The 17,930-nt window shown below is 43.7% G+C and overlaps 2 protein-coding genes across 2 annotated transcripts in view; one reads left to right on the top strand and one right to left on the bottom strand.

Moving 5' to 3' along the window:
• Positions 1–9,898, bottom strand: part of LATS2 (large tumor suppressor kinase 2) — a 72,954-nt gene extending 63,056 nt beyond the window's left edge. The window contains exon 1 of the mRNA XM_036106626.2: positions 9,765–9,898. The gene's annotated coding sequence lies outside the window, so the exon portion shown is untranslated. The remainder of the gene's footprint in view (positions 1–9,764) is intronic.
• On the top strand, positions 4,205–15,470 carry LOC144381536 (uncharacterized). The gene is made up of 5 exons (XM_078070018.1): positions 4,205–4,344; positions 7,939–7,996; positions 8,936–10,308; positions 14,443–14,538; positions 14,947–15,470. Exons 1-4 carry the CDS (start codon positions 4,205–4,207, stop codon positions 14,495–14,497), a joined length of 1,626 nt encoding a protein of 541 aa, XP_077926144.1. The 3' UTR covers positions 14,498–14,538; positions 14,947–15,470.
• The last annotated feature ends 2,460 nt before the right edge of the window (positions 15,471–17,930 follow it).

The following is a 17,930-nucleotide window of genomic DNA, read 5'->3' as shown; positions in this document are numbered from 1 at the left end:
TAGGCACCGCTAGTACAAACAAAAACAAATTCTGGCCTTCAGCAAGGTGAGGGTGAGGTAGCCAAATAAACAGCTTCAAAGGAAAAGAGATGCCCAAGAGGAGGGGGGAAATCATCTAACAAATGGGAGATTAAAGGAGAAAGCCAGAAAAAGCTGTGAAGTAGAGATAACTGAATCTGAGTGTAGGGAACAATGGAATTCCAGCCAACTGGAAGGGCATATGCGAAGGAGAGGAACAGGCCCCATCCCTCACATTCACATCTGTGTGGCAAAGGCTTTTCCTGGAGAGTTACGGAGGGATGAGACTGTGGAAGGTGTACAGGGCTCCATCTGGAAGGACCTTCAAGGCCATGTTAATTGTCTGGACTCCTTGCAGACAAAGTGAAAGTCATTCTCTGCAGTGAAGCTAAGGAGTGACGTGGCCAAAAGTGCCCTTTGAAGAGTTGAGTCTGGAAGCCAACTGAAAGGTGGACTGGAAGGGACAATCGCAACACACCAGGTAGATGAGGAAAGCCTGGGTGAGGTGCAGCAGTCCCAGGGAGGGAGGAGAGAGAGATCAGAAGCTGGTTACACCTTGGCCAGACGTCTGGGCTTAGTCTGGCCTTAGAAACATCAATGACTGGCACCAGCATGAGGGACATTCACCTAGCTAGGGAGCTGTCTGCTCAGCCATAGAGAGAGAGAGCAGTAGGTAAGTGAGTGGAGAGCTCATATCCCTCCCAACTGGCATGACTTAGAAGAGTAGTCTCATTTTACCATCAAGTGACATTAGCAGATTTAAGAGAAGGTACAAAGCTGCTTTGTACTCAGCTAAGAAAGGGTAAGGGCCACAGGAGACAGTCCACACTGAAGAAAAAAGAACTGTGAGAATGCCAAACCCCAGATGTGGGGATGTCCTCTCTGCCCAGCCACACCAGCAGAGAGAAGCGGAGCCAGGCACAGGTGAAAGAGGCCCTGGTGGGTTGAGGCTTGAAAGCCCTCTGGAATTTACTCTAAAAACACAAAGTTGCTGAAAGCTGGGGAAGAAGTCAGTCTTTTGGGGGGACGGGGGGAGGAATGTTTTTATTTAAGTTGAACATATATTTCTTAAGGTGCACAAATCATAAGATCAATGAATGTTCACAAAGAACACACCCTTATAAATAGCATCTAGATCGAGGAGTGTGTCATTACAACCCAGAAGCCCCAGCCCCCCACAGACCAATGCCCCAGGGGAAATCGCCTTCACCAAGGATTAGTCTGACTGGTTTTTGAACTTTATATCCATGGAATGACATGGTCTGTACTCTTCATGTCTGGCTTATTTTGGTCGACACTGTTTGGTTATTCATACAGTGGTATGTACCAGGAGTTTGCTATTCTTCACTGCTGAGTAATATTCCATTGTATGAATATACTTGTTTATCCATTCTGCCACCGAAGGACATTTGGGTTATTTCCAGTTCAGGGCTTTTGCAAATTGTGCTGCCTTTCTTATGGCTTCTGGAGGCCCTGTGACTCCAGCCCCAGAGCTAGGAGGAGTTGAGGAGTGAGTGGTCTGCTCTAAGACACTGCTTCTACCACCACATCAACACTTTCTGTGTAGTTATCGGCAGAGCCCTAGTGGTTCGTGTGGTACCTTTGTGGGACTATAAAAAGGTACCCCTTCCTCAAGTAAATTGTTTGTTACTATATTATTGTACAACATGGGCAACTCCTGCCCTGGGGAGCTTTCCAGAGCTCTGTGGACAGTGGCCTGGCCCTCTCTGAAAACCTACCGATGCCACATGTCACAATCTGTCACACAGGCACGCACACACATATAATATACACCCCCCAGGTGAGGGGGGCAGATAAAGTCTAAATCACAAGGAGGGAGGGAACTGGACCTCTGAGGCAAGTGACAGAGGAGTGATCATGTGTACTCTCCAGAACAGGTGCATAACATGCACGCCATGTGGCTTTATCCGGGGAGGTGACTCTCTACTGCTGTACAGGTATTCCGTGAGTGGCCCAGGGTCTCCCCGTAGGCTACACATGCCCTCATATAAGCGAGCATTTGTATGATGTGAGGCATGCCCTTTTACGTAAGGCCCTTGAACAGCGCACAACCTGAACACCCATACAAGATGGCTCTGTTACTAGGTTCTAGAAAAACAGAAAATAATGACCAGCCTCTAACTTCAAGGGAATTCACAGTTTAAGATGGGAGACAGACAAGAAGATCGATTACTTAGATAATGTGACAATAAAAGTCTACCGAAAATATTATGGGGATCTGAAACAGAATATTAGCTGGAGAACAGAGAGAAATGAGTGGATTTAACAGCTTAAGAAATAGAACCCATAAGGGTTGGTGATGTTCACTAGAGGACTAAAGGTTTGAAAGGGGAGGCCAAATTTCTGGTTTAGAAACCAGAGCTGATGGTAGCACCAGTCTCTGAGCTAGGACAACCACCTGGACAATGAGCATCAAGAAAGAAGCCTTGGTGGGGATGGAGGAGGGCACTTATCAGGAAGTAAGGACAGGTCTGGGGGAGGCTGTTTCAGAAGACGGCCGTTTCAGTGCAAAGGAAAAAGCAGCTGGAGCTGGCTTCCACCCCCAGATCTGGCACTTAGTTCCATGTGATCTGGGCAAGCACTTTACCTCTCTGAGCTTCAGTTTCCTACTGGGTAACAAGCCTTTCTCTGTCTACTTGACAGGGCTGCTCTGAAGATCACAGGTGAAACTGCATGTGAGATCATTCTCATCTGTAACACACAACACACTGGCCAATTATTAGAATTACTAAGAAGTTCAGGACTCAGAATCAGTTAGACAAAAAAGGCTTTAATCAAGTCAAGAGACAAGACCAGGGCAAAGTCCAGACTGGCTTAGTGGAAAAGGTACCAAACTGAATGTAGAAATGTAGGTATTTCATGCTCACTCCAAGTGACTCCTCTTTAAATGACTATTTGATAGCAATGCTTGAAAAGTTAAAGAATCTTCCTTTTTAAAAAAGAAAAGCACGAAGAGAGAAAAACTTCAGTGATTAGACTTAATGTGTGAAACGTGTGCCTGCAGCCAGGCCTGGGAGCAGTACCTGAACCTCAGGAAGCTGACTGCTTCCCAACCAGCCAGCATCAGGTTCAACCTGGATGGTCCCGGGCAACTTATTCTTCCTTACCTCTGGAACTGAGCAAGACTATTCTCTCTGCTAGGAACAAATACCACTCCCAGTCTGGTTCACTTATGCCTCCTACAATTCTCAGCTGAAAAACCCCTTCGCAGAAGGACCTCCCTGCCCACCCAACCCCAGAGACCCTGGTGTTCACTCACAGCCCCGTCCCGGAGTATAACGAATGACTGATGTGCCTGCTTTCGTCTTGAATCACCTCAACTGTAAGGTCCGTGGGGCAGGAGCCTGCCTGTCAGACACACACATAGGCCCAAGAAGCATCTGTTGAATGAACATAGGAAGTCACCTAGCTCTGGGTCCGTCCCCTCCATCCTACACCGGTGACAAATTCTGCCACTGGTCTAAGGGCGGCGTGGGAGAGCGCCTGGCACAAGGCTGAGCACACGGAAGGCACTCAATAAACAGCAGTGCTTTTCCTCTGAAGTGTAAGATGTGGGCCCAGGTGAAATGTTCCCCAGTGGAGTTCACACATAACTATCATATAAAGTTGCATAACACAGTATATTATTCAGTCAGAAAAAGGAACGAAACTTTGACACAGGCTACAACATGGATGGACCTTGAAAATGTTCTGCTAAGTGAAGTAAGTCAGACACAAAAGGACAAATACTTCACAATTCTGCTTCCATGAGGCGCCTGGAATATGCCACTTGAGAGAGACAAAGCAGAATGGAGATGACCAGGGGCCAGGGGTACGGGGAGCTATTATTTAGTGCGTACAGTGTCTTTTTGGATGATGAAAAAGCTTGCAGTATAGATGGCAGCGATGATTGCAGTAACAATGTGAATGTACTTAATGCAACTGAATTATACACTTAGGAAAGGTTAAAATGATAAATACTATGTATTTTTTACACTCATACAAAAACGGGGGAAAATCGTCTAACTATTCACATTTCGCTAACTAGCGTTTGAAGAATGGTTCCCTTGCTACACACAGTGACACATGCAGAGACCGAACCTCAGGACAGGGCGCTGCCAGGAGGGCAAAGTCCCCTCACAGAGCGCAGTTTAACCTGCCAGGTGCCACATTCGCCCTCCCAAGCATGCCGTCACCCCCACCGCCAGGAGGCCGAAAAACACACAACAGCGAGCAGCTTCCAAAGAGCCGCGCTCCTGAGATACTTGGGGTTTTAAGCACTCATGTGTCCCACAAACATTCCAGTTATAAAGCCGGCCAGCACAGGTGAGCAAGACATTTGTGTTGATGTCTGTATGGATGCATGAGCCGAGAAATACCAAGTGGATAAACCCTTAAACAGAATCCGGACCAGAGGTCTCGGTTTCTTTTCTTTTTGTTTCCCCTCAACAATTTATGATGAAAATTTTCAAACATATACAGAAGTTGAAAGAGTGATTCATTCACACCCCATAAACCCACCGCTGGGGAAGTTCCTCTGCGTGGCGGGAGTAGGAGGTCACCACACACTCTTCTCATGTTCTTCCCATCTTCCACCATCACCTTGACAGAAAGCACTGGTCCTGGGACCACCACAGGTATTGCCCTGTCTCTGTAAGCGAATCTGTACCACAGCACCTCGGGGCAAACTGTGCTCCTGCCTGAACAGTCTGGAAAGCATGAAACTTTCCCTCAGTCTCATAAAGAATTAAAGTATTTTCTCAGCTTGAGACCTTGTATTTTAGGTTTTAGTTTGAAGACAGTTGATTTCATGGCCAAATTATGAACTTATGAAAGAATTTTTCATGAGAATACTCACCAAAGATTGCAGCTAGAAATGGGCTACTCTGACATACTACTGTATCATTTTAATAAGTTCTTTCATCAAGAATTTTCTAAATATGACCCTAAGGCCTCATGAATGTGGATTTTAAAAAAGAGGGTATCAAGCAAAGTAAATCTAATTTTGGAAATTCATTTGGCATCATCAATCAATTTAAATATACTTTAAAAGAAACTAGACACCAGAATTTCAAAACTATTTCACAACTCACAAAACAAAAATACCTCATTTTCAAACCTGGAACTGAGACAACTACTTAGAATAGGTGGCTCATGTAAAAATGTGAGAGCAATATTTGAAGCATCCCTTAATTTGGCCCTCTCAAACCCAATTCCAATCCTGGAAAGTGCTATCAGATGTTCATGAGCTTTCATTCTAATTTCTGTTAGTGCTTCATGAACCCACACTGGATGCTAAACACACATCAAGCACCAACCACAGAATCAACCAAACCCATGTCTCCTGAGACCCACACTAATGACAAACACCGACATTTTTTAAAACAGTATTTCTTGGACCTAAAATTCCAGTTATCATTAAAATCATATCCTTACTATAATTAACTAGCAAAGTTGAAACTAAGTCAGGCAGACAGGGCAGGCCTCCAGCCAGATGCCAAATGTCAGAATCACAAACTACCATGCTGATGTACCTCTCCAGTACTGTCCAGGCTGGGAAACCACACAACAGTGGCTCCCCCTCATAATGAAGGTCTTTGAGGAAATCAATTATTACAGTCCTCTGGGGATCCAGGAAAATTCTCCAATAAATAGTGCAATCACAAGGTTGTAGTGGGTTTAGAAGTGCCATATGCCAATACTTTGCTGGGTATTATGAGGTCTCAGCCAAGTAGAACAGGGTCTCACCTCTAAATAAGCTTACAATCTAGAGGAAAAACAAACCATCACATTCTTTATTAGCTCTGCACCTGGTATCTGTGGGATATATATGTATGCATTACGAACAAAGGCATAAAAAATGGAGCCACAGAAGTCTGTACTCTAGATGACCACACAGAATGATCAGGTTATAGACAGATTTATCATCCATTATCTGCAGCATTCCTAACAGCAAGCAACTATACAGGATGGGTCTCCGTATCTTCAACTCCATACCCCAGTAAGGGTTTTCAGTCTTTAAGAAAGCGCTGCTTCCTTTCCCTCCAAATTTCAGACATACGCCAGCTAAGGAATCAGAACACCCATCCCATTTGAGAGTCCTGCTATGGACAGAGATACTACTGTGACTGTCCAAAGAATCCCAGTACAAGTGCCTATCTGGAGAAAATCTACCAGAGAAAGGATTGTTTCACCAAAACTGGAAAGGCTAAAAGGCTATGATTTGATGAAGGAAGTGTGAAGCTATTCTTAGAGTCTGGAACTTCCTGTGAAAAGGCTCAAACATAGAAGAGAAAAATGAATAGGCAGATAATGTTGGGGAGGGAGCAGGTAAACTGTCTGGGTACATTTAATGAGAACATAGGAGACTTCTGAGGTAGGATGATGTTAATTAGGAATGAAACCTGCTGGTTCTTAGCATTCCTAATCAGGAAAACTGCTTGGAGGCAGGGAGGCCAATACTCCAGAGGCCCACTCCATTCAAGAGCCAACTTACATTCATAAAATCTTTACCATCCTTGCTAATTTAGAGGTTATAGAATCTACGTTACACCACAATAGAGCAATGCTGGTTAACAATAAATATAAACCACTGCTACAAACCATGAGATTTTTCACTTGTCCTCCAGAAAAATTCCTATGAATGTCAAAGATTAGCACATGGGCAAAAAGTATTTAATTAACTTAAGAAACCATTTGTTACAATTAGGTTGACATGGCCTAGATGTTAAGCAATACAAGGTTTTCATATAGTGAATGGTAAACATTAAGTAATGTCAATTCTAATTTTAGTATCACAACCATTATCTTTATTTCCAACACTACCTTGTTTGAATAATACTTCAAAAATGAAATTATAGATCAAATAACATTAGCTTTAAAAATACTGAGAGAACAGCTGACTTAGTGAAACTGGTGGCCCAAACACCAGGACCCATTCACAGGTGCTCTGTGTAATAAAGCCCTGGTTCATACAGCATCACCCACGCAACATATAATGGGAATGGTGACCCCCGGACTTGTGCCAGAGGCCCAGTTCTCTCCAGAGGAATTACTAAGCAATAGGCTTTTGTAAAAAAGAAGGAGATTCAGAGAATTTTTTGAGCTGGAAGTCCGTCACTTTAGGGATTATCAAGCCCAACCCCTTCATTCGACTGATCAGGATATTGTGCTCCTTTTTAAAGCAGATTTACAGTCAAGACAAAGTAAAAGCACTGAGTTATCTTCTCTATTTCTTCAAGTCATTTTTTAAAAGTCAGTAGGGAACACTGTTTAGAAGTTTCACATTATAACCATGAAATGAAATATAAAAGCAACTTTTCAAAAACTGTGTTGGTCTGGTTTATCTAATACAAAGCAGAACACCCCCGCCCCCTCCAAAAGCTTTCCCAAATCCTTCCTATGTGTTTATGATGAATTTATCAGCTTCAACACCTGCCCCCCCCAATCCCCACCCCAACAGAGTGGGATTTAGAAGCCTAGGGCTGGCTATTTACAACACAGCATTTAAAATAACAAGGCATCTTATTGTAAAAACATTCCCCTCCCACTAAAGGAAAGTCCCTCCCATCAACCCTGTGATTTGCTAAGGAAAGAAATATGTACAGTTCCAATTTACACTTAGGTCAGAACTATTTCCAACTAGAAGGAGAGACTAGTAGAATCCTTTCCAGTTCTAAAATTCCATGATTCTAGTCATTCAACTTAATACTTTTGCATGAGGTCTTCTGTTCAGATGCCATTTTAAATTGCTTTACATTTTGAGATTTATTAAATGTTTAGCAATTTTAATTTCAAAGGAATGCTGCTGTACTCATTAAACAGTGTTCTATATACCTGGATAATGAGACCAAATTTTATGAGAGGCTGAATAACATAGTGTCTTGTTAATTATAATTTAAAACAGACTTTCTTAAACAGTCTCTGCATTCTTATTTTGGAAGATCGTTCTGTTACTACCTTATTACGAAAGGAAAGAGTAAAAATAGGAAATAGTAAAAGCTAAAGGAAAAAGTAAAAGATACAAGTCAGCTTAGTCTCTTGATTTAGCACTCAAAAATGGTGATCCTTCATGGAGGGATTTATCCTGAGATTCAACTAACTATATGGAGCAAGATCTACTTAGTACAAATTTCCTAAAAATAAGTCACGAGTTGCTTTCTCCATTATTAAAGGAAGGCTCCTCATCTACTAATTTAAACAGAACACCTGTAAAAAGACAATACACATTTTGTGACTTTCCACTCAAATTTCAGTATATTTAAGTTTCTTAGTAAAATGTGGGCCAACTTACCTTTTAAAATGTAACATATTTGCCGAATACTTTGGGAAGAGAGCTGTTTGGCCACTGGATTTTTATCTGCCAAATGTATAGTCCCTGGCTTAAGAGTACTGTTAAACAATTTTTTAAAAGTCTAGATTACTATTAAGAGCACGCTCACTTATATCCTCCATACGTGTGAAAATGTAAAAGTTCTTGTTTAAGATTTTGTCATAATAAAACTACAAATAAAGTATACTTTCACGGTTATGATTGCAAGAAAAAAAAAAAAAACTTCTCATTCGAAGGGCTCAGAACATACAGCCAGCCAGCAGCCTAGGACACCCGGGCCCCGGTGCCGTCAGGTGTTTCACCTTCTGGGAGGGGTCTACCTTCCCCGCCTTCCCCTGGGGTACCGGGGACTCGGAATCAAAGGACGACAGGTTTGCTCCAGGCTTGCACTCCCGCCCAACCCCGCGAGCCAGACTTCACCCCGAGAGAGATGCTCTTCCTGAAGTTCCGAAGGCAGGCTTGCGGAGAGGTGACTGGCAAAACGCGAATAAACTCAGAATCCGCATCGCCGGAGTCCGGCAGGGGAACTAACTGCACGTGAGGTTGCATCAGAAAAGACAAGCTCCAGAAAGTCGGCTAAACTAGGACGCAGGAAAGGCGTATTATGCAACGGCCGCCGCTCTCACGGCCGCGAAGGCGTCCCTGAAGCTCGGGCTGCGACCCGCGAGGACCGGGAGGCAAACTTGGAGAGGTCGGAGCGAGCGCCAGCCCGGCACCACCGGGGGCTCTGCGGGCTGCACCGTCCGTGGCAGGCGGGTCGGGGGACGACCGCACGGCCAGCGGGGGCACGACACCGCGGCCTGTGGAGGGACGACCGCACCGCCCGGGGCGGACGACGGCGCGGCCTCTGTGGACCGCGGTGCAGCGGGCGCGGGATCCCGACGCTGTCGGGCCCCCCAGCCGGCACGGCGCCCGGCCGGGTCTCGGGGTAAAAGCCCAGCTCCCCAGGACCGTGGAGGCGGGGTACCCCTGGCGCGGACGGCCTCTCGGGACGCCCCGCTCGCCGCCCCGGGCCGGGCCGCTCCAGCCCCGCCGGGAGCCCGGCCGCGGCCGCCCGGCGCACAACAAAGCGGCGCAGCCCCGCCGGCCGGGCGCTCGCTCCCAACTTCCCCGGCTCGGCTGACTCCGGACGGCCCGCGACGACGCGCGGCCAGCGGAGGCGGCTCCGGGCCCGGGCCGGGCGGGGGCCGTGGGGGCAGGGCGCAGGGCTCCGCTCGGGACAAACTTCCTCGGCCGCCCCGCTCCCCGCCCCTCGGCCGGGCCGCCCCGCCGAGTCGGGCGCCCCTCCCGGAGCCGCGGCCCGCAGCGGCCCGAGGGTGGGCGCGGGGCGCCCCGGGGCCCCGCCGGCCCGCGGAAACTTCCAGCCGCCCCGCCTTGGCCCCTGGCCACACGCCCCCCGCCCCTGCCCCTTCACCTCCTGGGGCGCGGTCTACACCCTCCGGGGCGTCCTCGTCCGTGGCTCCGGGGCCTCGCGCGCCGGGGGACCGGGCGCCAGTGGCTGGAGCGGCTGCTGGCCCCACGGGTACGGGGGAGCCCCGGGCGGCGGCGGCGCGGGCGGCGGCTGCTCCATCTTCCCGGGGCGCTCACGCCGAGGTTCCAGCGCGCAGACCCAAGTGGGACATTCGCTACATTGTTGGCATTCCACGGGCGTCACGTGACCCCGCCTCCCGCGTCACTCTCGGCCGCATACCAGCCCGGGCGGGGCGCCTGCGGCCCTGGCTGCTCGGCGGCCGGCCCGCTCCGCCCCGCCGCCGCTTCCTGCCTCCCGGTCGCGGCCGCCAGCGCCCGCCGCCACCTGCCCGCGGCCTCCCCGCCGACTCTTGCGGACCTTTTTGCCACTTTGTCACCCACCCCCAGCTCCAGTATTGCCGCTTCGACTGCACTGGTATAAAAGTTGGTAACTCTGTCGTTAAAGCCACTGTTTTCTTAAGCGTCTCACACCAGCCCTGGCGAAGAAAGTAAGTTAACAGGCCTGAAGGAGCCACCAAGTTACCAAATAGGTGTCAGCTGTTAAAAGTAAGGGCAGAAGAGGACAGCTTAGTCCATGGAATCAAGTAATAAAGGACGTTCAAATGTATATCCAAAATTAGTTTTAATTTAATCAAACCCCAGTGCTGTGGAAATTTTGTTTATGAGAAATGTTTCATGACGTGCAGAACTAGACAGAAATGTATACCAACAAGTGAGTCTGAGTTTTGCATTTCCATTTGTGGTCTGTGGGTGTGGTACAAGGGCATATGCAGGGATTGTGCAGAGATGTGAGTTGAATAGCCTGGAAGCAATCCTTAATCTACTTCTGGACTCTCCTGACATCATACTTCCTACCACCTACAGTCTGTGGCAGGTGATGGTGAGGGCTAATATTGTTTTAAAAGCCAGTCCTATTTCCTTTTTAACTAATAAGTTCTTGTGAAGTTCTTAAATTTTAATGTGAAAAGAAATGGTAATGAAGGTCATTATCTCTGGACTTTTTAACAACCTTACAAGTCCCTGGTCTGCCATCCTGTCCACTTTCGTCTAATTCCCACCCAGGCTTTCAGCCCTGCCTCCGCCTTAGCTCTCACAAGGAATGAAACTTCCTAGATCGCTCTCCTGTTTTCTCTACTCTTTGAGCTCTGGTAATTAAACCAATTATTGTGCGGCTTAGAGTTCAATTTCATTTTTCAATCTTATCCTGTGCTCTACCCAGGCATCTTGGACGGTATAAGTCCCCAGTGGGTATTCTGTAATTGAGTCCGTCTTGCACTCACCTGTGTACCTTTTCACTCATACACTGACCTCACTCTCTCCTCCCCAGCCCCAGGCCGGTAGGGCTGGCTGCGATTCTTCTTTGTGTGTGTTTAAAGGTCCTGCCCTTGCTGTCTTCGAAGATGTAAACATAATTAAAGAAAACATTTTTTTTGTCAAGGAAATGTTGCAAATAAAAGGAATTTAGTGACTTAAAAATTTTGTATAAACCCCAATAAAATTTTGTAATTATACTGACCATTAAAGCATTGTTTGCAATAGTGAAAAATCAAGACTAACCTACAATATCCAGCAATAGGGAATAATAGGAAAATAAAAGGTAGATATTCAAGTGACAAAAAAGCTAAGTGAATGAACTAGCTCTATACTTTTCATAGGATAAATGATAGAATTCGAATTGTAGAGTGGAAAAAAAGCAAGGTGCAGAACTGTATATACACTATGATACCATATTCATCAATAAAATGCCACAGAACCTATACTAATCAATACTTTTATAAGTATAGACATGGAGACTGCAAGAAGATGCACCAAATTCATGATGGCTGTTGCCTATGTAGAAGGAAGGAGGGAAATTAAACTGAGAAAAGTAGAATGAGGACTTCAACTTTACCTCCAATATGTTATTTCTTTTATTTAAAAAGTGATGCAAAACTGTCAAAATCTTAAAATTTGTTGATTCTGGGTGAATAGGTTTAATCATGTGTGCTGTGTTATTCTTTGTGCCTTTAAAAAAACATTTTTTTAAAGTTTTCAAATATCTATATATGAAACAAATTGGAAACAAGTAAACTTCTAAATAGAAGCTTGCTTGGAGGGGTGCCTGGATGTCTCAGTCAGCTAAGCGTCTGCCTTCAGCTCATGTCATGATCCCAGCGTCCTGGGATCAAGTCCCACATAGGGCTTTCTGCTCAGTGGGGAGCCTGCTTCTCTGTCTTCCTCTGTCTGCCACTTCCCCTGATTGTGCACACGCACACTCTCTGTCAAATAAATAAATAAAATCTTTAAAAAAAAAAAAGCTTGCTTGGACAAATTGACACACCTATGCAGGAGAATATTATGATTAATGGTCGTGTTTATTGTTATTCTGGATATGTGTTTATTGATACGGAGTCATTCATTCCTTAGGGTTTTTTGTTTTTTTGTTTTTTGAGTACTGCCATGAGTCATGGGCTAAACCAGGCACTGGGGATACCATGGAGAGCAAAACCACATGATTTATCCCCTGCTGGAGCTGACAGTCTTGTAGATGTGTTCGAAAAAAAGCAAGTGGTATCCAATTTTGTAAAATAATATAAGTATATATATTTATATTAAAATATGTATACAAAAATATATATTTTATACCATATAATATAGAATTTTTAAAAATATACAGATATGGGGGGGCGCCTGGGTGGCTCAGTTGGTTAAGCAGCTGACTTTGGCTCAGGTAATGATCTCAGGGTCCTGGGATCCAGCCCTGCCTCTGGTTCCACACTCAGCAGGGAGTCTGCTTGTCTCTCTGCCCTTCCCCCTGCTCTCTCTCTCTCTCAAAAAAAAATCTTTAAGTCCAGAAAAGTATGCAGCCAAATGCTGAAAGTTGTAGTTTCTGGATGTAGTCATTCTGGGTGATTTTTTGTTTTATTTCTTTATTATTTTTTATATGTACTTGATTTTTTTATGAAGATTTTAATTTTAATTCCAGTGTAGTTAACATCAGTGTTACATTAATTTCAGGTGTAAAATATAGTGGTTCATCAATTCTATACATTACTCAGTGCTCATCATGATAAGTGTACTCTTAATCCCCTTCACCTATTTCACCCTTCTGGGTGATTTTTGTCTCATAGTTCTTAATACTTTTAAATAGAATAATTAACAAAAATTGTGTTTAATAAGTACATCCACACAATGCATCAGCTGAGAAGAGGAGAAAAGAGAGAGAGAACACAAGTCCAGCTGAGCATAAAGCCTACAGCAGTGGCAAAGCTACAATGTATAAATTAATTAACATAGTATGTATGTGTATATATATATAAATATATATGTCTTTACTCTATACCAGCTGCTGCCCTAAACCTGTGTATTCTCATTTAATGCTCTAGACAACCATGTTATTAACCCCATTTTTCTGGAAGAGGACCCTAAAACACAGAGAGCCCCAGTAACCAAGAGCTGGGATTCAAACCTTGATAGATCTGACTCCAAAGCTTGAAATCACGGACCTCAAGAATCACGATTATAATGCACTTATAAATAAGGAAACTGAAATCAAATAATGGGCTTTGTGCAGTGAGGAAGAGGGGAATTCAAAGATGTGTCTCCAGCACGAGCCAGAGCAGAGAGAGGCTGTGGATCCACTCCCTGGCCAGTCCCCTGCAGTTATGAGGCCAGGATGTTTTAGGGGTTCTCACTGAGGCCCCTGAGGAATATGCCCTAAGACTACCTACCTGCCTCCCACCCCTCCCCAAGCTTCCAATGCAAAAAACCTGATTATGGCTCAGCCTCTTTATGCCTTAGTGCCCGAAAAGCAGGCTCTAGTCTTAAAAGCCCTAAAAAAACTAGATGAGCTACACTGATTTAATTTGTTTTATACCCATGTCTTTTGTTTCCTTGATTAGATCATAAATTCCACAAGAATAGGAACCATATTCTTCCCCCGAGACTACATATAAAGAACTTACCTGCTAATTCAAATATACTGAATGCACTTTAATATCTCAAATATCAAAATTTAATACCACCTTTTCCTTGAAACCAATGACTCTGGGCTCGCCAAAGAGATCTACTCGTTCATTGTTGTTCGGAGTTTTCGGTTCTGCAAACTTGTAGCAACTTCTAGAGAAAGGAAAAAAAAATGAAAAGAAAAAAAATCCAGAGAAAGGGTTAATAATATCAGCTCTATTAGTTGGGGGCTCTGTTCCAATGATGAGCTCTTTTTCTAACCTTTTTTTGGTAATTGTGATAAAATATACATAATATAAAATTTATCATTTTAACTAGTTTTAAGTGTACAGTTCAGTGCCATTAAGTACGTTCACAATGTTGTACAACCATCACCACCACCCATCTCCAGAACTTTATCATCCCAAACTAAGACTCTTACCCATTAAACAAATCCCATTCCTCCTCCCCTTCTTGTTTGTTTGGGGGCTTTTTTGAGGGATTTCTTTGCAGTTAGTTTTGCCTCTGTTAGGTAATCAACTCCTTTTTTTTTCCTCTGCTATCAAGATTCCAGTCTCTAGTCAAATACCATACCTTACTAATTTTCTGCTTTCAATCTACTGTTGTGTAAGAAAGATTACTCAGCTTATCAAAATTGTATGTAAAGTAAGAGCTAATAGAACTTCTCATTCCTAAAGGTCTTTCCTCTGCAAGGAAGAACTAGGACTTCGTGATGGCTATTTCAACTGTTAAAAGGCCTTTCGCTTCTTCAGTTTCTGGATATTTCCCAAAGGGTATATATTGTAGAAAGTCAGACTTAGAGACAAGTAGATTATTATTGTTTTTAAGAGAGTAATAGATTACTAGATAGCAGATGAATGACCAGAAATGTTTTATATTTTGTAATTTTTAAAATGCCTGTATTTAATAAGAACCTATTTAATAGATTCCACCTCTAGGTTTCTCTCCAATTTTTTTCAATTTTGGTAAAATACACCTAACTTACAATTTACCATCTTAACCATTTTTAAGTGTACAAACTCTTATGTTTCACAATAATGAAAATGTTTCTGATACCAGAGGAGAAAATCCCCAGTATTAAGTTTTCATTCTTAAACATGTTTTCTAATATTAAATTCATGAGAGAAAAATTTTCTCTGATTTTGGTTTATTTTGTTATTTATTTCCATTTTGGAAAACAGGACCTTGTGGAAAACTCGGTAAAACTCTCTGGGGCATGTTTAGGAGAAGGTCCAGGGTCCCAGCAAGGCTTCCACGGTGGCCACCTGGACAGTCTCTGCAGACCTGCCTTTCCAGCCCTCCAACACCACGGAGCACAGCTTCATTCTCCGCATAGCCACTCTGCTTCTCAGATGAGTAATAAAGTATGTGATTGCATAAGTCAGAATTGCTCAAGAGTTTAAGAAGATTTGTTCCCAGAAGACCTCAAAGAAACACTGTCAAGATAAAAATCACATTCTGCATTTAGAGAATTCTTATGTTGACACTTTACATTATTAAGAGACGAATTGCTAAAACAAATTTTCTTTTCTTACCACATCCTCCGTTAGCTTACTTTTTATGCTGAGTGAGCTATGACAGCAACACCAGCTATTTACTTATTTCTCATTACGTTTATAGTTGGCTGCAATTTCTGTTTTATTTGCAGACTTGAGCAGCATGTTGTTATGTCTGTAACTGAAATAAAAATCCCACTGAAAAGGTCTATATGCTCCTATATGTTCTAAAACCTTCCATTCAAATTTTTAATTTATTTTTAAAGATTTTATTTATTTACTTGTCAGAGAGCGAGAGAGAGAGTGAGAGTGAGAGAGAGAGAGAGAGAAGAAGGGAGCACACACAAGCAGGGGGAGCGGCAGGCAGAGTGAGAAGCAGGCTCCCCACTGAGCAAGGAGACTGATGCAGGGCTCAAACCCAGGACCCTGGGATCATGATCTGAGCCAAAGGCAGATGCTTAACCTACTGAGCCACCCAAGTGTCCCTCAAATTTTTAATTTCATCTTTTGCAGTAAACATTGGTAATACTTGCTTTAGGAAAAACTAAAAGTCTAAGGCTCAAACTCTCCTCTCCACAAAATTAATTTCAATAGCGAAATTTACATTTTCAAAGGGAAACATCTGAGCTCATCTAAATTGACAATAAATATTTAATTGCGTAATTGTAAAAGAAACATTTTCATGGTCTATTTTTAACGTTAAAATTAACTACTAAATGTTTTATCGAACAGTGCTTTTAAGACTATGTATTTTGTTTTGATAATCAGATCTAAAAAAAAAACAATTGAGTGTGTTATAGTCAGATGCTTGATAAATGGCTTTTGATAATAAAAACTCTGATGAGATGATGATAAGGTAATTTCATATGCAGAAGTGGAAGGGGGCCAGTGACAGACAGGCTGCCAAATTTCAAAGAGCAAAGGGAAATCTGTAAAAGTCAGGAAGCAGTCATGCAGATTGTATTTGATAGCTGGCAACTCCAGAACAAAAAGAGTTTCTTGGTTTGGGGTTGAAACTTGAAAAATGTCCCAGAGCTAATACCCCTCAGAAAGAGGTGAGAGAAAGAACTAAAGTTTGAGGTAAAGATACTTGGAAGGGGAGAAGGGCAGGAGCAAAGTCATGGGAAAGCCTGGTATTTCAGGCATGTGGAGAATGGACAGAATGGAGAGAGTAGGGAGAATGTTAGAGAAATAAGACGGTGAAGTAAACAGAGAAGTTGGGAAGACCAGATGGTATCTCTCTGTGCTTACCTACTGTCAAATTAATACTCGAGGAGGAGAGAGGAGCTGAAAGAATATTGGGGAGATATCACAGAGGGTGAAAGAAAGCTAAACTGAGCTCAGGCAGAGAGAGGAGATGAGAGGACAACGCTCTGGTGGAAAGCATCACAGTGGCCAGCGTTCACACAACAAAAGAACGGAACAAGGTTTTTGTCTACACTGAAAGGTGACCTCAAAGAAAAACAAGATCTTGAGTTTGCCTACCTTTTCTCCCTGGTATTTTACATACACAGGAATTTGAGTGTGTTCATGGGTAAGAAAGTTATAATTTGCATTTGAAAGTCGCACATATTCATTTCCAGACTTCCAACCAATACTAGACATTTTCATATGTGTGGTTTGACAACCTTTCAAAGTCAAAGTGGTCTAAATGGAACACATATTCACTCAAATATTTATCGTGCATTTACAATATGCTAGTCTTGTCACCCTCTTCAGCAGTACCTAATTTGTTCAACACATTGGGCGCCCAGATGTGCTAGGTACACAGGGACAAAATACTGAACACAGGCATTCTCATGGAGCTTACAAGTCTAGTGGGAGAGGTAAATAATAATGAGGTAATGCTACAAACATGGAAATTTGGGATTGTGGCTAGTACTATAAAGTAGACACAACTATCCATTGAGATTTTATAAAAGAGGGGATGTGATCTGGCCTAAAAAATCAGGAAGCACTTTAGCTGAGATGTAAAAGATGCAAAGAAATTAACAAGATGGACAGGAAAAGCATTCTAACAGAGAGAACTACCTGTGCAAAGGCCCTGTGGGGGAAGGAACATAAGGCACCACTTTAAATGCTAAGAGACTATTGTTATTGGCATGCAAAAGTAGGGGGTGGGAGATAAAAGGTGAGGATAGACAGGTGGGCAGGGGTCAGGCTACATAGGGCCTTGTGTGTCACTTTAAGATCTTAGTCTTTATACTCAGAACAATGGGAAGTCATGAAACGGACATGATGGAATGACATGACCTGATGTGTTTCCAAAAGATCATTCTGGGGGCTGAGTGAAGGATGAGTGGGAGCTGAGAGGAAGGAGGCAAAGGCTAGTCGAGTAATGAAGTGATACAGCTCAGGCTATGATGATAGCTTTGGACGAGGAAGAGAGTAGATGAAATGGAGAAATAACAATGGGATCAGCTGTATGGCCCAAGGGAGAAGCAAGTGGCTGTGAGGTTTCTAACTTCTCAAACTGGTGGGTGATAGTGCCTTCCATTGCACTGAGATCCTGCATTTGGTTTTGGAGCTATCTTTTGGGGTGGAGTGGAGTGAATGGAGGTGTTATGAAGACAGTTGTAGACACCCATTTGTAGCTCAGAAGAAATCTGATCAGGAGATCCAACCTTGTGAGTTGCCTGCATATACTGCAGGTGGCCACCAAAGCTGAA

This window comes from Halichoerus grypus, chromosome 4 (assembly GCF_964656455.1).
Source record: "Halichoerus grypus chromosome 4, mHalGry1.hap1.1, whole genome shotgun sequence".
NCBI classification, from domain to species: domain Eukaryota; kingdom Metazoa; phylum Chordata; class Mammalia; order Carnivora; family Phocidae; genus Halichoerus; species Halichoerus grypus.
This window is presented reverse-complemented; position numbering and strand designations above follow the sequence as displayed.